This window comes from Myotis nattereri (genome assembly GCF_964212035.1).
Source record: "Myotis nattereri genome assembly, chromosome: 5".
In the NCBI taxonomy this organism is placed as follows: Eukaryota; Metazoa; Chordata; class Mammalia; order Chiroptera; family Vespertilionidae; genus Myotis; species Myotis nattereri.
In genome coordinates, this window is record NC_138080.1 from 33260514 (window position 1) to 33286712 (window position 26199).

General features: G+C 52.1%; 1 protein-coding gene across 2 annotated transcripts; it reads left to right on the forward strand.

The window, feature by feature from the left end:
- On the forward strand, positions 1–26199 carry SCARA3 (scavenger receptor class A member 3). 2 transcript variants are annotated; one of them, XM_081090695.1, is made up of 5 exons: positions 1–90; positions 1516–1635; positions 3546–3644; positions 4918–5961; positions 18314–20169. In XM_081090695.1, exons 1-5 carry the CDS (start codon positions 63–65, stop codon positions 18763–18765), a joined length of 1743 nt encoding a protein of 580 aa, XP_080946821.1. In that variant the 5' UTR covers positions 1–62; the 3' UTR covers positions 18766–20169. The 2 variants fall into 2 exon arrangements, with proteins under 2 accessions (XP_080946821.1, XP_080946822.1); XM_081090696.1 differs by lacking the exon at positions 18314–20169 and adding an exon at positions 25698–26199 and having other exon boundaries at positions 41–90.

Genomic DNA, 26199 nt, shown 5'->3' on the forward strand with positions numbered 1-26199 from the left:
CGGCTGGTGGCGACGGAGATGCGTTGTGTGTTTCAGAAGAGGAGCTGGCTGGTGACGAGGACATGCCGTCCTTCCCGTGCACACAGGAGGGTAAGGGCTCTGGGGAAGGGGGGGGGGGGGCGTGCCCTCTGACCTCTTCTCTGTGCTCCTTGCTCCCAGCCCCAGGCTGGTCACTCACCTCTCTCCATGGCTCCAAAACCCTGGCTGTCCTTCCCCCCTCTGCTTCCTCGGCGGTAAAAAGGCAGAGTAGCACGGAGTTTGACACAAGTGCCACCTGTCTCCAGGGCCTCCCCCGTGAGACCTGTCGGGGACCTCTGCCATTTTCCCCAGGGCCTGCCTCTCAGCGGGCACAGAACTGTCCCCGTCGTATCCCCTGCCAGCCACGTAGCCTAGCCTCAGGCCCACAGGACCCAGCGTAGCATTTGGCTCATCTGAGCTGTTACCTGGAGCTCTTCTTGGTGGGTTTCAGTATAGATTGGAGCAGCTCTTCTCAACCTTGGCTGTGTGTACCTTGTCACCACCCAGGGATGCCTGAGGGTGGCCCTCAGAAACGCGGATGCCTTTTGGTCTGGAGTGTGAACGAGGCATCGGGAATTTTTAAACATTCCTGCTATTTCTAACGTGCAGCCGAAATGGAACGAACCCTAGAGATTTCACAGCTGGAACGTCCCTGCCTTCTCCCTGAGCATTAGCCACCAGCCAGCGTGGCCAGGCACACCTGGTCCTCTCCTTCCTCTGTACCAGGGACCACCTGGTAGACTAGAAGAATTCATTTGGTTTCCATAAGAATTGCTGGTTACTCTTGAAGTTTGGGGACTGGCGATCGACCTTCTGGTTTGCCTGGGACTGAGAGGGTTGCCCAGGGGGTGTGACTTTCAGTCTTGGCAAACCATCCGGGTGTACCCCCTATCGCGGAGTTCCCGTGACATGAGGCTTTCGGTGCTGAAACCAGGGAAGTCCCAGGCAAACCGGGACGGTTGGTCACGCAGTGGTGAGCCGTGTGCTGGCTGCCGCAGGCTGTGGATGTGCGGTAGGGCTAACGTATGGGAAGACGTGTTTGCCCACAGCCAGGCTGCATGATGAGGCCATAGAATGACGGTAGTGCTGGGTGTGCTGTGAAGACCCTGGCTCTGGTCTCTTGGATTCCTGAAAGCTCTGAGGCCTAGAGGGAAGGCGGTGAGATGGTAAAGAATGAGGATCTAGACCAGGGGTCCTCAAACTTTTTAAACAGGGGGCCAGTTCACTGTCCCTCAGACCGTTGGAGGGCCGAACTATAGTTTAAAAAAAAAAACTATGAACAAATTCCTATGCACACTGCACATATCTTATTTTGAAATAAAAAAACAAAACGGGAACAAATACAATATTTGTATTTGCATGTGGCCCACGGGCCGTAGTTTGAGGACCCCTGGTCTAGAACGTGGAATGAAATGAGATGAGACCGGCCAGGGCAGGGACATGGAGCTCACTTTTCAGCTGCAGCCTCAGCACTGGCCTTCTTTTGTGCCCCGACAGGCCGGCCGGGACCCCGCTGCAGCCGCTGCCAGAAGAACCTGTCTTTGCACACGTCCGTGCGGATTCTTTACCTCTTCCTGGCTCTGCTCTTGGTGGCCGTGGTTGTGCTGGCCTCTCTGGGTGAGTGCAGACTCCCAGCAGCATCCGGGGAGTCCCGGGCTCCCCCCGCCCCTCCGCCCTCCCAGGCTGCAGGGGATTTCTGATCAGGGCTCCAGCACCCAAACTCCCCTACACAGACCAGCAGACCCCTGCGGCAGGGCCCAGCGCCAGGGGGTCTCCGTGCCTGGTTCAAACAACAAAGACTGGCTCGTGCTTTCTGGTCAGCGATGGGCTGTGTGATCTGGAGCAAGGCCCTTCCCCTCTCGGCACCTCCATTTTCCGAGAGATAAAATGAGAGGCTAGGACGAGATCCGCGATTCCCAGTGTTAGCCCCATGTGAGAATCGCTGGGAGCTTTAAAAATATATTGATGCCTGGGCCCCACCCCAGTAATGTAATTAGTTCATGTATTTAAGCTTTCCAGATGAGCCTGCCGAACATCCGTAGTTGAGGTCCCTGGATCAGGTGATTTCCAAGCCCCTTCCGTGGTCTTTGTGACTGTTTCTCAAAGTGAGGCTGGATGCCTTCCCGCCTCAGGGTCACCTCGGTATTTGTGGGAGTGCAGATTCCTGGGTCTCAGCCAGACTTACTCCATCAGAGTCTCGCAGGCGCAGCCCAGGGACCCGGAGGTCGTGGGTCCCTGGCACACTGTGGTTTCTGTGCGTGGTAGCTGACCCAGGTGAGGCATACAGCTAGCTAGACTCAGGTAACTTCCGCCTTCTGGGTGCTACCGGTTTATGGTAAACTGATGGAAACACATGGGATGGCTTCTCACTGCAACTGCATTCGGATTTAAAAAATCCAGACTTCTTTCCTAAGGAAACAGTACGTGTGTTTGCCCTAAAGGACTAGACATTAGGGCAAAGGGCTGGGACTCGGATGAGACCAGCGGGGTGCGGAGGGTGCCTCATGCTAGGTGCTGTGCCCTGCACGCATCCGGCCCTGAACAGGGGGCTGTCTGGTTCCGACCCTGGTTAGAGAGATAGTAAGTCCTCACTCAGCGTCATCAATAGGTTCTTGGAAACCGTGGCTTTAAGCGAAATGACATATATGGAAACCAGTTTTGCCATAGATAACTGATATAAACAAGAGTTAAGTTCCTACACTATATTTCTGGTCACAAAAGTATCATCAAACTTCTAAATAAAGACCCAAAACACTTCTACTATTAAACATTCAAATAAATGTGAGCCATACATACATTTAAGAAAGATGAATAAGGACAAATAAGATTATTTTCCAACCCAGTGATTCCAGTCCAGGGCTGTGGGTGGGTGGCCAGAGCCTATCCCGGCCGCTCAGGGTGTGCTGAGGGAACCTGCCCTGCACGCCCTTCCATCCCAGGGTGCATTGCACACACACACACAATCACTCAGAGGTCCCGGGCCTCTCACTGATACCAATTAAATCTCGACAGCTCTGACCTACACAGTGTTAATCAAAGCCCATGGCTCCCAAGCATTTGGAATCAGCATTTTAGAGCTGATTACAACCTTAGAAGTCATTTAACTTCAGGTTTTCTTTTTACAGATGATCCAGTTGAGCTCCAGAAAGATTAACCAACTTGCCCAAAGTCACCCAACACATTTGAGGCAAATCTGGGACTAGAAGCATATATATACACATAATTACATATGTGTAATTATGTATATTACACATTATAATATGTACATACATTTAAGACATACATATACAGCCAGGTATATGTACACATAAACATATAAACTTAAAGGAGAGATAAAAACAGATATATGTCTATAGTTAGGAATAGTTACATAGATATGTATTTTTAAGAGATGCATGACAAACTCTGGTCATAGGAAGCATTTTCCCTCTCCGCCCCTGGGAAGCCCCATAGAAGAAGGGCTGATAAAAATGCCTTTCTCTGAGGCAACATCCTGCCCCAGTGTCTCACCTGTATTTGCCCTACAGTTTTCAGGAAAGTAGACTCTCTCTCCGAAGACATCTCCCTGGCCCAAGCCACTTATGACAAGAAGCTTGTGTCTATGCAGGAAAATCTCCAGGGCCTTGGTAAGTGTCCAGTGTCCAGATGTGCTGACTATGATAGAAAACAAATGGTAACTGGGGTAGGGTGATGGTCACCCCCGCAACCCCCGCCATGTGCCTCTATGTTTTGGTGCCTGGAGCAGGGCAGCCTTCACCAACTTAGGCCTAAGGGAGGAGGGAGGACAGCCATGGCTGCCTGCTCCCTGTCCAGCTGGAGAACCACCATTGCAGGAGGGCTGCTCCCCGGGGCTGGAGGTTCTGGGTGTGGTAGGGAAGGAAGCGAAAGACAATTCATTTCCCTAATATCCTCATGCGATTCATTTCCCTAATATCCTCATGCATCTGAAGTTATTTTTGAGACCTTCTAAAGCCTTTTGGTAAGTCAGCCCTTTCCTCATCACTACTTTAAAGTGTGCATGATTCATGATACTCTTTTTTGTTTTGTTTTGTTAATCCTCACTCGAGGATATTTTTTCCCCACTGATTTTTAGAGGGAGTGGAAGAGAGAGGGAAAGACAGAGAGAAACATCGATGTGAGAGAAACACATCGATTGGTTGCCTCCTGCACAAGCCCTGACCAGGCTGGGGAGGAGCCTGCAATCAAGGTACATGCCCTTGGCAGGAGTCGAACCTGGGACCCTTTGGTCCGCAGGCTGATACTCTATCCACTGAGCCAAACAAGGTAGGGCTCATGATGCTCTTGATCTCCTGCTTTAACAAGGGACCTTCTCATGCTGACAATAAGCCAGAAGGAGCCATCATGGAAGGGGTTAGAGGTGGTCTGTGTCATGGAGAGAGAAAGTCCTGCTCTGCCACTGTCTCGATCAGTGAGTGATATTTTGTCAAGCCACTTCTCTGTGCCTCATTTCTCATCAGTTACAGGAGAAAAAATTTTTGCACCGTCTCCTCAAGTTTATTGTGAGAGGAATAAATGAGATAATAGATCTAAAAATATTTGGAGAAATTTTAAAATAAAATGTCAATGGGAGGTTCTTGGTAACCTCAGAAAAGCTAGAAAGATATATTCTCCAGCATTTGGTGGCAAGATGGAGATTTAGATCTAAAGCCTAAGTACCTAAATCCTACATTTCAGGTCATAGGAAAGAGGTTTGATACAAATAAGATCTCATAGAGATGGCCAGGCTCTTCCAAAATGGGTTTCAGAGCAGGACCTAGGAAAGGAAGAGGCACTGGACAGCCACTTGCCAATTCATTATGCTCTGCAATATTTTATTTAAAGAAGTAACCTTTGTCCCATGATCCTTCAGCAACTGAATGTTCTCTCTTTCTCCTGAAGATCTGAAGGCCCCAAACAACTGCTCTTTCTGCCACGAGGCTGGGCAGCTGGGGCAAGAGATCAGAAAACTGCAGGAGGAGCTGGAGGGAATTCAGAAGATGCTTCTGGCTCAGGAGGTCCAGCTGGACCAGGCCTCTCAGACCCATGAGCTGCTCTCCACCACCAGTAGTCAAATCTCCCAAGAGATGGGCAACTGTTCCTTCTCCATCCACCAGCTCAACCAATCTCTGGGGCTCTTCCTGACTCAGGTGCGAGGCTGGCAGGCCACCACGGCCAGCCTGGACCTCTCTCTGAAGGACCTGGCCCAGGAGTGCTACGACGTCCGGGCTGCCGTGCACCAGATCAACTTCACCGTGGCGCAGACTTCAGAATGGGTCCACGGGATCCGCCGGAAGACGGACGAGGAAACCCTGACCCTCCAGAAGATCGTCACCGACTGGCAGAACTACACCCGGCTCTTCAGCAGCCTGCGCACCACCTCGACCAAGACCGGAGAAGCGGTCAAGAACATCCAGGCCACCCTGGGGGCCTCTTCACAGCGCATCATCCAGAATTCCGAGAGCATGCATGACCTGGTGATGCAGGTCATGGGCTTGCAGCTGCAGCTGGATAACATCTCGTCCTTCCTGGACGACCATGAAGAGAACATGCATGACCTGCAGTACCACACGCGCTATGCTCAGAACCGCACGGTGGAGAGGTTCGAGACGCTGGAAGGACGCATGGCCTCTCACGAGATTGAGATTGGCACCATCTTTACCAACATCAATGCCACCGACAGCCACGTGCACAGCATGCTCAAGTACCTGGACGACGTGCGGCTGTCCTGCACGCTGGGCTTCCACACCCACGCCGAGGAGCTCTACTACCTGAACAAGTCCGTCTCCCTCATGCTGGGCACCACGGACCTGCTCCGGGAGCGCTTCGGCCTGCTCAGCGCCCGCCTGGACTTCAACGTCCGCAACCTGTCCATGATCGTGGAGGAGATGAAGGCCGTGGATACACAGCACGGAGAAATCCTTCGCAACGTCACCATCGTACGAGGTGAGAGTGAGATCTGGGCCGGGCTGCTACACAGCTCCCAGAGGGCCTTGGTCATCTTGCTAGAACTCAGGAGCACCTGGTTTCAGGCAAAAATCCTAGTGGGCTAATACAATCCTGTAGCAAATGCCTGGGGCAACTGGCAGTTTTAGTGCACTTGCCACCTCTTTTTAAAGGTGTTGTGGCTCCTAACTTTGCCTGTTATACATTTATATGGGTTTGTTTAATGGCACCACAAAGAGAAATAGGCAGACCTCGTCTTTTGGAAACCATCTCCTCTTGTTTTCTGCCTTCCCACCCTCTCATCAGTGCTCTCAACCATCTGCCCTTCAGATGCCCACCCTTCTGATGCTGTCTTCTCCTATTTCACCCCTGCATTCGTCAGAGTTCTCCAGAGAAACATAATAAATAGGAGAGAGGGAGAGAGAGAGAGAGAGAGAGAGAGAGAGAGAGAGAGAGAGAGAGAATGAATGAATAAGGAATTGGCTTATATAGTTATGGAGGGTGGTAAGTCCAAAATCTATACAGGTGATGTCCCGGTTAATATCCAAAGACTGGAAGTTGCTGCAGAACCAGGAAGAGATGATGTGTAAGTTTCAAGACCTTCAGGTCAGGCAGGAAAATTCTCTCACTTGGGGAAGGGTCAGCCTTTTGTTCTATTCAGACCTTCAACTGAGTGGACGAGGCCTGCCCACATTGGGGAGGGCAATCTGCGTTACTCAATATAGATTTAAGTGTCCATATCATCCATAAATAGCCCTACAGATATACCCAGAATAGTTTTGACCAAATATCTGTCTATCCCGTGGCTCAGTCAAATTGACACATAAAATTAACCATCACAAGTCCACCTCTTTCCAACTTGGCACTCATACACATTTCCTTAAATCATACTTAATCCTCAAATGGAGACATAACAAAGTCATCATTTTACCTGACGTACATGATGCTCCTATCCTGTGTACAACCAAAACCTCACTAACCCTTCCCCGGAAGAGGAGCCTAAGGCCTTCAGTGATGTTTATTCTTCTCCTTGATATCTCATAATGTAAATACTATGATATAAACTTAACAATATTTAAATACTGTAATATAAAGTCAATAAATTTTGTATCTTATGTTACATGATAAGGGGATAAGAGAGAGAAGAAAGAAAGATATATATGTTATATATTTATATACTAGAGGCCCAATACACGAAATTGTACAAGGGTCTTGGCCCTTGCAGCCCTGGCTTTGCCTGGAAGGTCTTCCAGAAGGACGTCTGGAAGGTTGTCTGGCTGTCTGGTCTAATTAGCATATTATGCTTTTATTATTATAGATATTAGTAACACAATAAGGGGAAAATACTGTTGACAATTACATTCCTCATTTCTTCACCTGGTCACATAGCTGATATTTATAACTACCCTTTTCCACTACAAATTTCTTTTTTTTTTTTTATTGCTAAAAGTATTACAAAGGGTATTACATATGTGTCCTTTTTTCCCCCCCGCCCTTAACAATCCCCTGGCCATCCCTACACCCCAGTGTCTTATGTCCATTGGTTATGCTTATATGCATGCATACAAGTCCTTCGGTTGATCTCTTACCCCCATCCCTCCTGCCCCCCAACCCTCCCCGGCCTTCCTGCTGCAGTTTGACAATATGTTTGAGGCAGCTCTGCCTCTGTATCTATTGTTCAAAAGTTTATAATGGTCTCTATTATCCATGAATAAGTGAGAGCATGTGGTATTTTTCCTTCATTGACTGGCTTATTTCACTTAGCATAATGCTCTCCAGTTCCATCCATGCCGTTGCAAATGGTAAGAGTTTTTTCTTTTTTACAGCAGCATAGTATTCCATCGTATAGATGTACCACAGTTTTCTAATCCATTCATCTACTGGTGGGCACTTAGGCTGTTCCATATCTTAGCTATGGTGAATTGTGCTGCTATGAACATATGGGTGCATATATCCTTTCTGATTGGTGTTTCTGGTTTCTTGGGATATATTCCTAGAAGTGGGATCACAGGGTCAAATGGGAGTTCCATTTTTAGTTTTTTGAGAAAATTCCACACTGTCTTCCATAGTGGCTACACCAGTCTGCATTCCCACCAGCAGTGCACGAGTGTTCCTTTTTCTCCACATCCTCTCCAGCACTTGTCGTTTGTTGATTTGTTGATGAAAGCCAGTCTGACAGGTGTGAGGTGGTACCTCATTGTTGTTTTGATTTGCATCTCGCGGATGATTAGTGACTTTGAGCATGTTTTCATATGTCTCTTGGTTTTCTGAATGTCTTCTTTTGAAAGGTGTCTATTTAGGTCCTTTGCCCATTTTTTGATTGGATTGTTTATCTTCTTTTTGTTAAGTTGTATGAGTTCCCTATAAATTTTGGAGATTAGGTCCTTATCAGATATGACATTGGCAAATATGTTTTCCCACGCATCCACTACGAATTCACATTCCCTTTGCCTCCAGCAAACAGCTTGGCTGCTTGCAATTCTTTACCTGACGGTGAACAAATCTTCACTCTCAAAGGCCCACTAGTAGTCCTGCCTGGACTGGGTTGTTGTAGTTTTCCATTGACTTTCCTCACAAGCATGGGGATGCTAAGTGGTCTCCTGTATTCCACACATACTCCTCCACTGTGGAGAAGTAGTCTAATTCCTCCCTGGTAGTCAGGATCAGTCACCCCCGTCAGCACAGTGACTTCTTTACCTGTTCATTCAGAGGCATGAGGCACCCAGCGTGTCTGGGCAGCAGTCTTAACTTCCTGTTCAATGGAATTATGTTGCATCTCCTGACAGAAACATTCTTCCATTTGCAACTAAGATCTCTGAGCCAGCAGAGCCTAAGGTTGTAGGAGCAAGCAGCAAAAGTTTTGCTAGTGGGTCACTAAGGATAACAGTGAGTGGTGCCACTCCCATGTCCATCCCTGACCCCTGGAGCCGTGACTCCTGGCCGTCAGAGAAGCAGCACCACGTATGGGACACTAACAGAGCATAGCCCTGAAAGTGTTTGCCTGCTAACTGGCACTGTAACTGAGTCTTCAAAAGGCTATTCCATCGCCTGGCCAGAATCGCTCAGTGGTTGAAGGTTGACCTATGAACCAAAAGGTCACAGTTCACTGGTTCAGTGGTTGTGGGCTTGATCCTCAGTGTCAGGCCTGCAGTAGGCAGCTGATCAATGATTCTCTCTCTTCATTAATGTTTTTTTCTCTCTCTCCTTCTCCCTTCCTCTCTGAAATCAATAAAAACATATTTTTTAAAAAGCCATTCCATCCATCCAACAAGCCACCTGCTTCAAGATGGTAGGAAACACGCAACACCCATGAGTTCCATGGTCTTGGGCCCAGTGCCACGCTCCAAGTGCTGCGAAGTGAGTTTCTAGATCAGAAGCAATGCTGTGCCGATACCGGGCGGTGGGTAATGCATTCTGTAAGGGCATGGGTGGCAGTTTTGGCAGAAGCATTGCATGCAGGGAAGGTGTATCCTCATCCAGAGTAAGTGTCTCTTGCAGTAAGAACAAAACATTGCCCCTTGCTTGATGGAAGTGATCCAGTGTAACCAACCTGCCACCAGGTAGCTGGCTGATCCCCTGGGGAAGGTGCCATATCAGGGACTCGCTGTTGGTCTCTTCTGTCGACAAGTTGGGCTCTCAGCTGTGGCTATAACCAGGTCAGCCTCGGTGACTGGAAATCCATGTTGCTAAAACCATACATAACCTCCAACCCTGTCCCCATGGCCACTTTGTTCACGAGCCCATTGGGTGATGACAGGGGCTGGGGGAAGAGGCTGACTGGAATCCATAGTCAACCCTCTATCCACTTGCTTATTACAACCTCCTGGGCTGAGGTCCCCTCTGCTGAGCATTCACAGAGGACACAAATCTTCACATGTTTTGCCCATTCAGAGAGAACTATTCAAATCCTCTTCCCCAAATTTGATTTCAACCAATTTTCCGATTGTGTTCCTTCCAAGGCCCTGACCATCCAGCCAAATCACTGGCCACAGCCTATGACCTGCTATATAGTTAGTCCTCACTCCCTGTTATTGATAAGTTCTTGGAAACTCTGACTTAAGCAAAACGACATGTAACACAACTAATTTTACCCTAGGGTAATTGATACAAGCAAGAGTTAAATTCCCACAGCCTACTTCTGATCACAAAAATATTACCAAAACTTCTAAATAAAGACCCAAACACTTCTAATGGTAAACGTTGAAATAAATGTGAGCTATACCTACATTTGAGAAAGATGAATAAAAACAAGTAAGAAAGTGATTTTCCAACCTGCTTATTCTAGTTCAGAATGACAGGTGGCCGGAGCCACTCCCAAAAGGTCAGGGAGCAAGATAGGACCCCACTCGGACGGGACACCCTTCCATAGCAGAGCCACTCAGACATCCACACTCTCTCAGACTGGGACAATGTAGAAACGCCTACCACCTACCATCTTTAGGATGTGGGAGGAAACCGGCGTCCCCAGAGAAAATCCATGCAAACTCGGCCAGAATGTGCAAACTCCACCCAGATAGTGGCCCTGGCCTGAATTGACTTTTTTCTTCTCATCAACATGATAACGAAATGACATTGAATGAAATGACATGATTCGAGGGCCTGCCTGACCATTTCTCCTTCCAAGGAAACAGCACGGCCAGAAGTCCTGCCCACTGGGAGGCTTTCCCTTCACCGTGTCCTTCAGAGCTGTCGCAGAGCAGGGCTGCAGTGCTACGGCAGTGCACTGTGATGCCTGCATATTATGCAGACCTGGCCCTAGGAGTGTTCCTCTCTGCCTGCTGATTGTAGGGAACTCCCCATGACGCCCCAGAGAGAAGGCAGTGTCATAGGAGTGGGGACCATGGGCATTTGGGTCACTTCTTCATAAAACTTCACCTGTATACCTGGTCCATTTGACAAGGTGAAGTGCAGCTCTACATGCCCAACTTCATGGCTTGGTGGGTCAGGTAACAGCCAGTCCATGATGGCCAGCTCAGATCGTATGGTAACTTGATGGCCCATGGCTAAGCATTCAGTCTCTACTCAGGCCCCGTAGCAGGCCAAGAACTATTTCTCAAAAGGAGATTCGTTATCTGCAGGGCTTTGTACCCAAATCCTAAGGGCCTGCGCTGCAATTGACTTGTAGGGACCTGCCAGCGACTCCAAAAAGCATCCCTTTCTGCTCCTGCCACTTCAAGCACCATTGGGCCCGCTGGATCCGATGGCCTGAGTGGTGAGCGGCTCGTATGGCAGTCTGGACCTGTTGCAGAGCCTTCTCTTGTTCTGGGTCCTGCTCAAAATGAGCAGCTTTTTGGGCCGCTCACTACACAGGATGGAGCAGCGCAACCAAATGAGGACTCTGTTGCCTCTGAAACCAGTAGGAGTGGCGCCTCCTCTTTGATTGCAGGAGAGCCCAGATGCAACCATTTATCCTTCACCCTTGAAAGATATCGGAACATGCTCCACCCACGAGACCCCTAGAAATTCCAACAATGTGGAAGGACCTAAAATTGGTCAGCTTTGTTTCCCACCCGCTGACACACAAATGTCTTAGACATGGAGCTGAAACAAAGCGTGAGCTCCTATTCACTTGCTCACTAGGTGCAGTCAGCATAATGTCATCAGTGTAATGGGCCGGGTGGTATCTTGTGGAAGAGAAAGGAGAACAAGATCCCGTGAAGTGGGCCTAGGACCTCCCCAGGGTGGGTGACTAAATTATGACATAGGCCGGAGAGCTGACATTCCTCTGAGGTAGTGAAGTGGGGGACAGTGAAGTCGGTGATGCTGGCCTTACCAGCAGAGAGCAAACTGCTTCTGGTCCTATGGACAGGGATGGACCAAGAAAAGCATTTGTTAAATCAGTATTTGCATCCCAGGGGATGTGTTGATTTTCTCAAGCAATGAAACCACATGTGGAACAGCAGCAGCAATGGGAGTCACCGCCTGGTTAAGTTTACAAGAATCCTCTGCCTTCTCAGATACCTAGCACGCTCTGCCCAGGCCAGAGAGGAAGGATGGATCGGGGCGTGGGGGCATCACTACCCCTGGTCCCGTAGGCCCTGATGGTGGCACTCATCTCTGCAATCCTTCCAGGAGCATGGTGTTACTTTGGATTACTATTTTCCAGGTAGGGGCAGTTCTGGTGGCTTCCACTTGGCCTTTCCCACATAATATCCCTCATTCCCGGGCCAGGGACCAGTGTGGGGATGCTGTCAGCTCCTCGGTGCGTCTAGCATAATTACACATCCCAGAACTGGGGAGTAACCACGGGATAGATCTGGGAGTTCCCTGGGCCCATGGTGAGATGGACTTGCTCACCTGACCTCCACAAGCCCCTTCTCTGACTGGTGGGCCACAGGGACCCTGGGTCCCCTGGAATCTGTCAGGTCAGAGCCAGTGGGCAGGGCCCCCCCAAAGGCCTGATTATCTCCTTTTCCCCAGTGCAGTTACCCTGGCGAACGGCTATGGTCCCTTGGGGAATGCTGGGAGAAAGATTAGCATATAAACATTTCGTAGTGCACCGGAGGCCCTCACTGGGGGACCCATCTTCCCCTTCATTCAAGGGGCGCTGGGCTGTAAACTGTCTCAAGTCTGAGAACTGATTGAGGGGCCATGACTCTCTGTTTTTATGATTCAGATTAGACTTTATTCACTGGACCTAGAACTTTCTGTTATACAGGAATAATAAGGATTTAGTAGGCTTCCTGCCTATCTCACTTCTAGGAACACCATGATCAGCAAGCTAACGCCATGGTTCTGTGCATGTAGGACTATTGTAATTGCTGCTTTGACTCTCTGTCCATTCAGTACCCACACCCGCCTTGCTTCTGGTCGTGGATGTCTCCACCAGGCTGCTGCCACCCTGAGATGGGATCCAGTTACCCCCACTGCACTTAGATTTCTGAATTCAGTGACTGCAGGTCCCCCTGTGAGGTCTGGCCTACGGAGGAGGGAGATCACAGAGCTCTCCTAGGATGCTGGGCTCCCCTCACAAACTTATCTCTCACAGTTGTAGTGAAAGGCCTGTCTTCTGGACCTGCCCAGGGCGGGTGCCTAGGTCTCAAGTGAGAAACCCACTTCAACATGACAGTCCCCCTAAGTCTTTGAATCCCCTTCCTCTACATTCAACCAAGGCAGGCCCAGCATTTCTAACTCACTCTCTGTGGTCCTTGTTTCATCCAACCAACCACACAGACCGTTAGAGCCCTTTCTGACTCCCCAAGATGCAACTTTAGATGCATCTCATCTTCCCTCTCTGTGTGTCTGTCAGTGTTCAAATGTCCCTTTTTTATAAAGTTACTAGAGACCCATTGCATGGATTCGTGCACTGGTGGGGTCCCTCGGCCTGGCCTGCAGGGATGAGGCCGAAACCAGCCCAGTGCACAGATTTGTCCAGGGCCTGTCCAGCCCGTCTTGCCCAGTCCTGATCAGCCAGACCCCAGCATCAAGCTAACCTACCAGTCAGAGCATCTGCCCCTGGTGGTCAGTGTGCATCATAGCGACTGGTTGAACAGTCGAACGAATGGTCAGACACTTAGCATATTAGGCTTTTATTATGTAGGATACTTGTTTGGGGCCACCCTAATGACCACATTCAAACATGATTATCTCCAAAGACCCTAGTTCCAAGTAAGGTCATATTCCCAGGTACTGGGGGCTACTACTTCAGCATATGAATTGTGAGGAGACACAAGTCAACCCTTAACAAATACCATTATTTTTTCATTCTAGTCCTTCACAGAAATATTGCCGACAATTTTTCCCCCTAGAAAATGGTTCCAAAGACTGCCAATCAGGATTCTTTTGTTGTTGTTGAAGCTAATCTACACCCGAGGATAGTTTTCCCATTGATTTTTAAAGAGAGTGGAAGGGAGGGGGAGAGACATCTTATGTGAGAGAGATACATCGGCTGGTTGCCTCCCTCACCTGCCCCAACCAGGACCGGGGGTTGAGGTACATGCCCTTGACTGGAATCGAACTCAGGACCCTTCAGTCCTCCGGCCGATGCTCTAACCACTGAGCGAGACTGGCTAGGGCATAATCAGGTCTCTTTTTCACAGGAATTTGTATGGCTATAACCAGATTCCCTGGACCCTTCCCCAGGAAGTGTGTGTCTTTGTGGGAAGACTGTTCAACCTAAAAATCTTAGCTCTAGAGAATAGACTATGTAACCAGGGAGATCTGGTAGTCCCAGAACATATAGTTGGCAGGTGGGCCAAATATCTGGGCCAATCACCCAGGGAGCCCCAGGAGGAAGGAGGGAGGCCCCCACTATCCCAGACAACTCTGTTCTCTCCTCAGAGCTCAGACTTAGAACTAACCTCTCTGGTTCTCTGGTCCTCTTTATCTATTTAGTCTCGAACCTGTGTTGCCTTCATTTTGTAGCACTGAGCATTTCTATTGCTACTAGGGATCATTTTTTCTTTAATCTAGATTGGTGGTTTGGGGGCTCCTGGGAGAGTAGGTTTTGCTTGTCTCTGTCATATCTTTGCAACAAAGCCAGTTATTGAATATTTCCTTGGTAACTGAAATCTTCCCACAGTATTCCTCTAACTTATGTGTCCATGTGGCCTCTGGATCACCATGTTCCATCGAGGCATTAGTAGGTAATTCTTTTGGTTCACCTTCTAGTAGTTTGTATCTTTGTTGCATTCGACCTAAGAACACACGAGAGATGAAGTTTTTCCCACGACAAAGCCCATGCACACACTTGGTTGCATTTTAGCCTCGCTGCAACTTTGCACAGTGGACAAGGTGTCGGTGTCGTTGTTTGACAGAAAGGTGGCCTGAGCCTGGGAAAGGTCAGGGAATGAGCCCCAAAGAGGGGCAGAGCCTTACCCAGCCACCCAGTGTGTTACTACCAGAGCTGGGCCTCGAACCCCCATCCCCCGAGTTCCAGGTCAGTGTGCCCTCCGAGGCACCAGGCCAGTTCCCCAAGAGGCGCCACTCTGTCTCTCTGTCCTCCCCCCTGTAAGCTTGCTTGTTGTTTGGGCTGAGAGATGAACTTTGGACCCCTCCTGCCCAGGCACCACCCCATCCCCTGGCGGGCAGTGTTGGGGCCCTGAAAGGCTAGGTACTTCTGCTCATCCTCCCACCCCTTCCCTGTTCCCAGTGCGGACCACCTACTTGTCCCAGACATGCAGTCAGCTGTGGCTCTGCCCTAATGGGCCAGGATGGCCTAATTACAGCCTCTGGCTTCCTGAGTAATTATGGGCCTCCCTGGGCTCCAGAGTCTCTGTCCCCGCTCCCAGCTCAGCGGCACAGCCCGGCCGCTGCTGCTTTTCTTGCCTCCTTTGCCTGAAATGCCACTGCTCAGAGCAGCACTCAGTCCGCTGTCCTTGGCCCTTTAGCTCTGTGATATCAGGATCGTACTCCCAGCTATGTCGGGGCACCCTGTCCTGGAGAGCGCCTCGGTCAGCCTCCGTCCACATGCCTTCCCCCGTGCTAACCACTAACCTACGGTTGTTGACTTCCTCCCTGGCCAGCCCTGTTCTCTGACCGCATGATTCATGGCTGACCCGGGACCGACAGGCGGAGGCTTGGCTCACCTGAGGAAGACAGGCCTTCTGGTTCCTGCACCCCCGTCTGTGGGAGCCCTCCCCCGCTGTGGGAACCCTCCCACTCCTCCGGGCAGCACCCGGCAGGAGGCCTGGCAGTGGGAGGACAGTGGGGTGGGAAGGACTGGTAGGAAAAGGGCCAAGAGCCCCAGCCACCATGTAATGAGGAACACAGGCAGCGGGGTGGGGAGGAAGGCACAGGGGTTTCAGAGCTTCTCGGGCCTGGGTTTGAATTCTGACTCTGCCCCTTACTAGTCAGGGCCAGGGAGGAGAGGACGCTCGTCGGAGATGGTGACAAGGGAAGGAATAGGGGAGACTGAGGGGAGAGAGTGCAGGGGCTCCAGCTGGACTCGGGGCCAGGCAGGGCAGGGCGTCCTTGTCGAGGTGCAATTTCTCAGGCTCTTCCTGAGTCGAGGCTAGAGATGGGGACTGTGGACCGTTCACCCAGGGGACAAGAGTGGGAGCCTCAGAAGTGGCTGTAAGAAGAGAGTGAAGCACCAGGGAGCTGGGGGTAAGCCCTGGGAGCCGGTTCCTAGGGCAGCCCGAGCTTGAGCCCAGAGAAGCAGGCGGAGGAGCGGGGATGCTCATGGAGCCACGGGGGCCCTGGGTGAGACTCAGTTTTATAGACGAGGACCCGAGCTCGAATGGGCAGGGACTTGCCCAGTGTCCCTCCATGGCCTCCTGACTTGTCCACCCGCTTGGCCTCTAGGGCTGCGCCTCCTCGGAATGGCTCTGCATGCCCAGCCTCAGCTGGCCCAGGGGCCAAGAGCAGAGTTGGGGTGAAGACAGAGCAGTGGCTTTGCCAGTTCCCAGCCCGGCCTGCCAGGCTCGGGGAGGCCGTCGGCTGCTCGGGCATCTTCCTGTGCCCGTGTTGTTCTGTGCTGTTCTGGCCGCCTTATTGGGTGGGGGTGGGGCTCGCTGTGGACCAGAGGGCACATCCTGCCTGGAGCTGCTCCCAGGCCAGGGCAATGCCACCCCCACCCCCAGCCAGCCTGGTGATGGAGTCCCAGCTTGTGCTTGTGCTGCCGGCAGGCCACGTGAGCGGAGCCCAGGCTGTGTGAGGGAGGTGGCATGGCAGGCGGGGGCGGGGAACGGCTGGGAGATTTTATTGGCCCTGGGGGGTCTGACTCTGTCTGGGTTCCAGTTTCCAGGTTAGATGGCAATAGAGGACGGAATTCAAGGACACTCTGTCCCACTTAGACACACTCCGGGACGGAGACAAGAGGGAACAGCAGGGGTGGAGAGCAAGGGGAGGGAGGAGTGGGGTGGCAGCAGGTGGCATCAGCCAGCGAAGGAGCCCTGACACACCCTGGACCACAGCCCCTGGGAGGGCCCCCAGTGCCCCGCTTCCAGGGTCCCTTCTCTCTGAGAGGCCACCTGGGCTCCGGTTTCCACTCAGGGACCCCTGGGGATATCACTCACCTCTCTGGGCTTTCGTTGCCTCCTCTGTGAAATGATGGGATTGGGCTGGCTCCTCCCCAGCTCAAAAGCTGCAGGGTTCTCTTTGCCAAGCGGATGATGTCACAGCAGAGTTCGCAGACAGCCGACTGTGGGCACCGGACTTCATCTCCCAGGCCAGCCTGGGTTCTGCTCCCACCACTTCCAGGCCGAGGCGGCTGCAGAAAGCCAGGCCTTCGCTGGGCCCCGGCCCCGGCGGCCTAACGCTGTCCTCCACGACTGCCCGCCGTCCTCAGGAGCCAGGTGGTTCTCCTTCCTCTGCTCCGAGCGCCCTGAGTGCCTCGGGCAGAGTGACGGCTACTCGCTGCTTTGTGTCCGCAGGGTCTGGGAGGTGGTGATTTGCAAGTCCCCGCAGCCAGAGGTTGGTCAGGACGTCTGAGCCCTGGCCTGAGCTCTAGACCGGGCACTTTGAGGAAGGGGCCATGTCTTCATCTTGGCAGCTCACCCAGGCCCTAGGCCAGAGCTGGGTGGGAGCGGGTGTCTATAGCCATTTGGTGAATCACCTTCCTCAAGTGTGTACCGAGCTCTCCCTGCCGTGTGTCAGGCTCTGGGCCCAGGATGGAGGATGTGAGCCATGACCCTCATTATCTTCTGGGGGTTCCACAGTCTAGCAGGTTCCACCAGATAGTCTCCAAGGGCTGCTTTCTCCTTCCACATGCCAAGTAAACGATTCAGAGGGCAGTAGCCCCGAGAGCTCCGAGGAGAGGCTGGTGTGGTCGGGGTATGCTTCCTGGAGGAGTTGCCCTTATTCTGGGCTGTTGCTGTGCCCACTCACACTGGGATGCATCTGTGTCTCATGCCTCATTTTCTTGGCCTTCTCCTCCATAATGCCTGACTCCATCCCTGGCCCCAGCTGCCAAACAGGTCATGAGCAAAGCCTGGAGTTGGGACTGGGGAGTGGGCTGTGGCGGGGCTGCGTCTAGCAAACAAAGACCATGAGGAGGTGTGGAAGGCCAGGCCAGCCGGAGCAGGCCAGACAGTCTTGGACAGACTTGGCCTGTTCCCAGAGCTGTCCAGCTGTCAGTCCCCAACCTGAGTGCACGTGTAGAACTATGGACGAGGCCTGAAGGTAGAACAAGGAGTGGCCACCGTGCACCAGGCCTCATGCTGGACACCGAACACGTGTCCTCTCAGAATCCGTGAGTAATCTCATCCCTGCTTCACAGATGGTAGAGTCAGCTCGGGGAAGTCAAGTCACCGGCCTGAACTCCCAAAGTCCGCAGCTGGCAGACCTGGGCTTTGCATCTGTCGAACCCGTGGGCGTCACAGTGCCCAGTGCCCTGCACCTACTTCATGAGAACGCCTCGAGAGACCTGCCCCTCACGGACTGACCTCTCCCCTCTTCTCTCCAATCCTAGGTGCCCCCGGCCCTCCAGGACCAAGAGGACTCAAGGGAGATGTGGGTGTGAAAGGGCCCGTTGGTGGCAGAGGACCAAAAGGAGACGCTGGCAGCTTGGGGCCCCCGGGACCCCAGGGCCCTCAGGGGCAGCCCGGGGAAATTGGACCCGTGGGAGAAAGGGGGCCGGTTGGCCTGCGGGGTTTCCCAGGCCTCAAAGGCTCGAAGGGCAGCTTTGGAACCGGAGGCCCAAGAGGACAGCCAGGCCCCAAAGGGGATGTGGGGCCCCCGGGGCCAGAGGGGCCCCCAGGATCTCCAGGGCCCTCAGGGCCTCAGGGAAAACCGGGGATCGCTGGGAAGACAGGTTCACCAGGCCAGCGGGGGCCCGTGGGACCTAAGGGTGAACCAGGAATCCAGGGGCCCCCTGGCCTTCCTGGGCCCCCAGGCCCACCAGGAAGCCAGATTCGCTACTGAGGGGCATCCGCAGTCCCAGACACTGCCTCACAGAAAGCTGGGAAGGGGGCTCAGGGCAGAGTGAGTCCCCAGAAAGCCTCACATGCAGAGAATTGTGCTCCTTTGATCCCGAAGGGGGTTGCCCCCAGGCCGGCCCCAGCACCTTTGGGCTCCCCAGTAGTGACTGTACCCTGGAAAGTAGCCCCTCACACACACACACACACACACACACACACACACACACACACGTACACATGTACACGCACACACACGTGTACACATGCACACATGCATTTCCCTGCTGGCCAGGGGGGCCAACTAGGTTTCCCTGGCTGGACAAGAGGAGAGGGCAGAGAGACGACCTCCCTCTCCTGTGACTGAGCCAGCCAGGGAGGTGGCTACCTCGGGAGGAAGGTCTTGAATCTGTCTCTGAATTGGTGACCAACTCCAGTCTTCCCAGCACCTTCACACCCATCCCAGCCAGTACTTTCCCGGGGCTCCCAGTGGCCGAAAAGACGCAGGGAAACCCTTACAGGGGATTGTGGTTCAAACTGGAAGGACAGGGTGGATTTGGCAACTGCAGACCCTCCCCATAACCATGGGAGCAGACCTGGGACCCGCCTGTCTCGCCCAGGACAGAGGAACCCACTGGGGCTGTCATTCTCTCGGCCCTGTGCACAGTGCCCCCAGGAGCGCAGCGATTTCCACATGTCAGAAAACTCCTTGCTTCATCCCGGCCTCCTCCGGTCAGAAGCATTCCAGAAGACATCTAAACAGCAGCTTCACCCGTGCAGGGACGCTCCGGGCACTGGAGCATTCCACCAAAGTGGCGCCCGGCACTTGGAAGCTGGAGGAGGGGTGGTGAAGGCCTTGGTCACTGGGCTGCCTAGAGAGCTGGCCCCCTTGCTGCCCATTCCTGGGGTAGGCAGTCTGGTGGCTGGGGGAGGACTGACTCCCCGCCCTCCACCCCATAACAGAGCCGCTCTCCCCTCTGCACCCTCCTGCCCACTGACCTCACCCCACCGTGACCCAGACTGGCCTCTGTATGAGCAGCACAACTGAACAAGGAGGAACAGGCCTGAACAGCCACAAGAGGCTCATTTGGACGTCACCCCTCGCCCACCTCCAACTTCCTGCGCACCCTGGCAGGAAGGAGCTCGGGGAGTTCCCAGCAGGGAGCATGCCGCCCACAGGCTCCACTCGCTGTGCAGTGGCCCAGCCTGTGTTCCAGCAGAGCCTGAGCATCCAGCCTGACTCAGAGACCAGCCCCTCCCCCTGCCCGTGGCCGTGATGCCACCTCCCTTCTCGGAATAGATGTGCAACTGGTTTGCACTCCTGCCCGTCCCCACTGCCATGTAATTCTCCCGTCTACGTATGGTATCCTGCAACTTAGTATTACTGGCTCAGTAAAGAGTGTTTCCAAGAGGGAGGTGTCTGCTATCTTTTCTGCCTGCCGGGGGCATGATGCCTTCAGGGGCTCCGCCTCACGTGGCCCTTGAAGGGGAACCAGTGGACGAGGGGTCCCCTAGCTGTTCAGTCGCACTGTGGAGTCTGGGTCTAACCCCCTGGCCCTCACTCCAGAAACACTGCACTTCGCTGGGGGTTCCCGGTGATCCTATTGGGACCAGGGATCAGGGTGTCTGAGGGAATTACCCATGAAGAGCGGGGACCCCGTGGGAGACAAGGTGAGCTTTATTAATTGGGCAGCAGGGCCCCAGAGCTCCGAGGGGTAAAATGAGACTGGAAAATAAGGCAGGCCTGGACCTCTGAGTGAAAGCTCCTGCTTTCCTCTTTTGCCTCTAAGACGAGGAGCTAAAACAGAAGCAAGAGGCCAGGCCAGAGCTGCCCCAAAGGGTTTGACTCTCCAGGGTCCACAGGAAAGAAAGGACAGCTGGGTCCCCTGTGAATCTGTTGGGGCTGCTACAACAGAATACCATAGACTGGGGAGCTTAGAAACAACAAATTTATTTCTCAGTTCTGGATGCAGGGAAGTCCAAGATCAAGACACCATGACTCAGCGGTGACAGTCCGCTTCCTGGTTCATAGACAGCCATCTTTTCGCTGTGTCTTCACATAGCGAGAGGGTCGCGGGAGCTCATAAAGACACTAATCCCATTCGTAGGTGCTTCACCCTAGTCACATCCCTAAAGCATCACTCCTCACATTGGGGGTTAGGTTTTCAACATGCAAATTCTGGGGGACACAAACATTCAGTCTATGGCAGCACAGTAACTTCGTAACTTCATGGTCTCATGCAAGCCTTGTGCCCTGGCTTGCTTTTCTGGGGCGGGGAGGGGAGGTGGGAAAGGGTGTACATTAATCAGGGTTCCCCAGAGAAACAGAACCAATAGGAGATATAGTTATATGGAGAGAGAAGCTGAGAAGTCCCATGATCTGCCATCTGCAAGCTGTAGACCAAGGAGAGCCAAAGGGGAAGTTCCAGGCCAAGGGCAGGAGACCTGGGTCCCAGCTCCTGCAGCAGGCAGAGAGACAGAATTCGTCCCTCCTCCCCTTTTCCTTCTATTCAGTCCCTCAACAATTTGGATGATAACCTCTGCTTTGGTGGGGGATGATTTTTACTCAGTCCACAGTCCACTGGTTCAAATGCTAATTTCTTCCAGGAACACCCTCAGACACAACTAGAAATAATGTTTAACCAGATATCTGGGCATCCCGTGGCCCAGTCAAATTGGTCCATAAATTAACCCTCACAGGGTTCTGGTAGAGAAGAGAAGTGGAAGATGGGAACGGGTTAATGGGGCCACTGCACAAGACTCTCACCACTTCCTCAGCCACCCATGGTGGCATGGGTCCCTCCTTCCCACAAACACCTGAGTGCGTTGGGCACTGAGTTAGGTACAGTGGGTGAAGGAGGCCTTGTCCTGAGGGGGGCTTGTCTCTAGTAGGGGAGAGGATTACATACTAAAAAGATAGGTATTCGCCTAAGCAGTGCATGGGGCAGGCTATGGGCTGGATAGGAAGGGGACCCTCAGGGCAAGTCTGGCAGGTAAGGCTGAGCAAGCAAGGAAGGTGTCAGCCAAGCGGTGGCACTGAGATGATGAGCCATGAAGGAGGCAGCAAGGATGAACCAGTGGCACCATTACACAGTCTGGGTCCCCAAAGAAACCTCCAGGAAACTCTAACCACTCATTGTCCAGGGTAGAGTGGAGGCCATGCTGGGTCGGTGGGTGGTCCAGCAGGAGCTGGGGTCTTGGCGAGCTGGGCCTGGCAAGTAGGAGCAGGAAAAGCCCAAGAAGGCAAGAAACATCCTGGAGACAAAATGAAGAAAAGTTAGACCTTGGATCCATTCAAAGGATGAGTGGAGGCCAAAATGAGACACAGCCACAAGGATCAAAAACAGGCAATTTGAGAACATAAAAGTGAAGACATTAGAAGAACTCATGGGTCCTGGACAATTACCCCAACACCTTGGCCATGTGGTTTGGGGGATTGGCTTGATTCAAAGGCACAGAGTGGGGGCAGCACCTTGAGCCCACCCACGCAGTCACCCTTACCCCAAGGTCCAGGCCTCTGGTGTCCCTGGTCACAGAAGTCCTCTCACACAAGGAAACAGAGGAGGGCACCGTGATAGGGACACAGCAGGTGAAGTGAAAGGCCCGGAAACTGAAGTTCAGCTAAGCCTCAGGGTTACCAGACGTGAAAAACTGCCAGTGTCTCGAGCTTCCGTCTTTACTTCAAAGAACTGACCAGTCTCTCATCTCTCTTTGCTCAGTGGCATTGATCTCTCTTCTCTGCTTCTCTTCGTCCCTTTCTCTTGACTAGCTTCTGTTTGCACAGGGCACAGGGTGACAGGGCTACTGCACACCACCAAGGACTCGGCCCCACCATTTCTAATTCCCAACCACAGGAGAGCAATCTGATTGCTAACCCTTCGGGTTGGGGGTCTACCCTTGGTCCAGTTGGCTGTGACCACAGAGGCAGAGGAAGAGGAAGAGGGAGAGGAAGAGGAAGAGGGGTCATGTGGTAAATTAGAGGCATGAGAGAGAACATGAACAAAGCTGGACAGGAAATCTGTGATTGGCAATGTAGGAATAGGAGAATAACATCAACAACAATAACAAACACCAATGGACGCATTACTGTGCAACAGAATACCATTCGAAACGCTTTACATACATTAACTCATTTAATCCTCACTACAATTTACAATATAGGTAGTATACCTATATATCTATATATCCATGTCTATCTATCCATCTATCATCTATCTATCTATCTATCTATCTATCATCTCTATATGTACTGTTATTATTCTCACTCTACAAATAGGGAAACTGAGGTTTGGGAAAATTAATTAACTCCCTCTCCCTCCTGAATGACTTTTAGACATATCTCTATTGAAGCTCAGCCTTTTGAGAGTTAACCTCTGTGCGGCTCTGTTCCTCCCCCGTGGAGTGGGAATTATAATTGAGCCTCCCCTGTGATGTTGCTGAAGGGGAAGTAAGATGATTCTTTTGTCCAACTGCCCAGTGTATGAGTCAGCTCGGGCTGCCATAACAAAATACCACACACTGGGTGGTTCAAACAACAGAAATTTACTTTCTCTGACTTCTGGAGGCTGGAAGTCCAAGATCAAGGTTCCAGATCTTCCTGGCTTGCAGATGGCTGCCTTCTTGCTCTGTGCTCACATGGTTGAGGGAGAAAGAGTTGTGGGGAAGAGGAGCAGAGAAAGAGAGAGAGAGCTCTCTTCCTCTTTTTATTTATTTTTTTAATTATATTTTTATTGATTTCAGAAAGGAAGGGAGAGGGAGATAGAAACATCACTGATGAGATGCCGAAACCGGTTTGGCTCAGTGGATAGAGCGTCGGCCTGCGGACTGAAAGGTCCCAGGTTCGATTCCGGTCAAGGGCATGTACCTCGGTTGCAGGCACATCCCCAGTAGGAGATGTGCAGGAGGCAGCTGATCGATGTTTCTCTCCCATCGATGTTTCTAACTCTCTATCTCTCTCTTCCTTCCTCTCTGTAAAAAATCAATAAAATATATTTTAAAAAAAAGAAGAAAAAAAAAAGAAACATCACTGATGAGAGAGAATCATTATCAACTGCCTCCTGCACGCCCCCACTGAGGATCTAGCCCGCAACCCAGGCATGTATCCTGACTGGGAATCAAACCATGACCTCCTGGTTTATATAGGTAGATGCTCAACCACTGAGCCACACCAGCGGGCTCTCTTCTTCATATGGATTTTGTCTATAGCACCTGGCAGTGGTTGCCATTCCATAAACATCAGGCATTACCATGATGGGCCTCATTACCCAGAGCCAGAGTTTCTTGAATCGCAGGGGCTCCAGTTTCCTTTGTGGATGAGTGGCCAGAGCTGGAGGCCCTGCACTCTTTACTTTCCCTTAATGCTCAGAGCTAGGACTGAGCTGGGGAACTGTGAGGCTCAAATGCTTTACTTTTCAAGTGAGAGACCAAAGGCTGAGGGGTTCCCATCCGGCACAGTTCTTAGGTCCCTGGATTCCTGGTCAATGCAATTTCTCATGTCTCTGGTTTTGGGGCCATTCCAGTTCTCAGGCCACTTTGCTGTTGGGTAGGCCATTGGGCAGCTCCTGCTGGGCATTCCCCAAAATGTACCCCCACCCCGATCCCTCTGTCCCATCTCATCAAACAGCGAAGGTACTAATGAGACCCTCCCTTCAGAGTACCAGGGCCGTTATAGGCACTGCTGAAAATCCCAAGAGCTGACCACTGGGCTTGGTGGGGCGGGCAGGCTGACAGACCACAAAGCTTGTAGCAAACACTGTGAGTCAATGTGTTGCTCTGTGCGTAAACTGGGTGAAATGGATCCAACCGCATCAGAGTGAGGAGACTTGGGACGGAGCAGGGGTGGAGGTGGCGGGGGGGCTCCACCTGGAATCTCTCTGTGGACATGGAATCGGGGCAGGTCGTGCTTCCTACCAGCCGGGCCCTGCATCCATTGTGGGACCATCACTGCCCCACTCTGACCTTCAGTGTCTTTATCAGGAAACAGAGAGTAGCCCTGTCTTGACTCCTTCTGGGATTCCCATGGAATGTGCTGGATTCCTCTGTTCTGCCGTTCTAACCAAGCACTCTTCCTCCTGCCCGGCCAGGGCCAAAGCGATAAAGCCTGACCCCAGACCAAGAGGCGATAGCACACAGGATCGCAGTCACTGGGTTAAAATCATGGCCTTTGCCATTGAGGTGTTTCAGTCCCAACCAGATCTGCAAACCCTGGAAGCAGTTCCTGGGCCTCCCTCTAAGGAGAGCAAGAGGGCTTCCAGGCCTCGGGCACGTTGGTGAGCCCCACAACACTCCAGCTGGGGTAGGACAGCGGGCTGGGCAGAACCTGCAGGCCTTCCTCCAGCTCCCCTTCCCTGGCAGGGGCTGAGCTGGCAGCTGCTGCGCCAGCCCTGGACACACCTGTCAAAACAGAGCCAGGGGAGGGGAAAGGAAAGAGATGACAAACGGCGTCTGACCACACTGCACTTTCCAGCAGGGTTGGGCTTGGCTGGGCTGACAAAGACCTGCCTGGACACATATAAAGGCCGTACACTGAGCAGCCTCTGGGGACCACTTGACCTGCAGAAGCACAGGTCATTTGTCTTGCTGGCCTTCACCTGCCCAGTCCTTTTGTTTGCTTTTCCAGCACTTCAAAGTGCAAGGTTCCGTGTCTGATGGAGCAGGAGACCTGCAGAGCCTGGTGCTGTGCCTCAGTAGGGGTAACCACCGAGGAGCCCACAGAAATGCAGACCCCGGACCTTCACCCCTGACCCCCTGCCTCAGCATCACTGAGACGGGGTGAAGTAGGAGGAATCGGGGGGAGGATGCCCCAAGGGATTCGGAGTTCCCAGTATAAAATTTGAGGACCACAGGTGTAAGAGATAAAGAAAGGAAAATATTATTTTTTGGATTTATGTATACTATCTCATTTGATCCTCACAAACTAACTGTATTTTCATTTTATAGGTCAGACAACAAGGCTCAGAAAAGTAAAGTAATTCATTCAAGACCACGTAAATGTTACGTGGATTTGGACCCAGGATTTATAGAAGCCAGCCACCCTGAGCTCCTTCTTATAGAATGGTGGGACTGGGAATGCCATGGACCTGTGTTTCGTACACGAGAAAGCCGAGAATCGCAGAAATGGACTTGCTCAAGATCCCAGAGTAAGCTAGTGACAAAGGCCCCAAGCCTCAGAGATGCCAGGCTTCCCTTATCCTGGCTGTTTTGTCACTAAACATAACTAGGGATTAGCAAGAGCCGGGCAGGAGTTAGACACAGAAGCACGCTTCCCACTGTGACCGCTGGAGGCTTGGAGAAGGAAGCCAGATGCCAGCCCTCAGCCAGGCTGCTAACCTCCCGATGGCCTGTTCCTTAAACCCAAGGTCTCCAAAATGTGTGCCCAACTAACTCGTCCAGGGTGAGGGACGAATTATTACACATTAAAACATCTTCTTATTGTGTTTCA

Excerpts from the sequence above, each read along its gene's own strand:
- SCARA3 (XM_081090695.1), top strand. The coding sequence starts at position 63 with ATGCCGTCCTTCCCGTGCACACAGGAGG. Across the intron at positions 91-1,515 it reads CTTCCCGTGCACACAGGAGG|GCCGGCCGGGACCCCGCTGC; the intron begins GTAAGGGCTCTG and ends GTGCCCCGACAG. Across the intron at positions 1,636-3,545 it reads GGTTGTGCTGGCCTCTCTGG|TTTTCAGGAAAGTAGACTCT; the intron begins GTGAGTGCAGAC and ends TTTGCCCTACAG.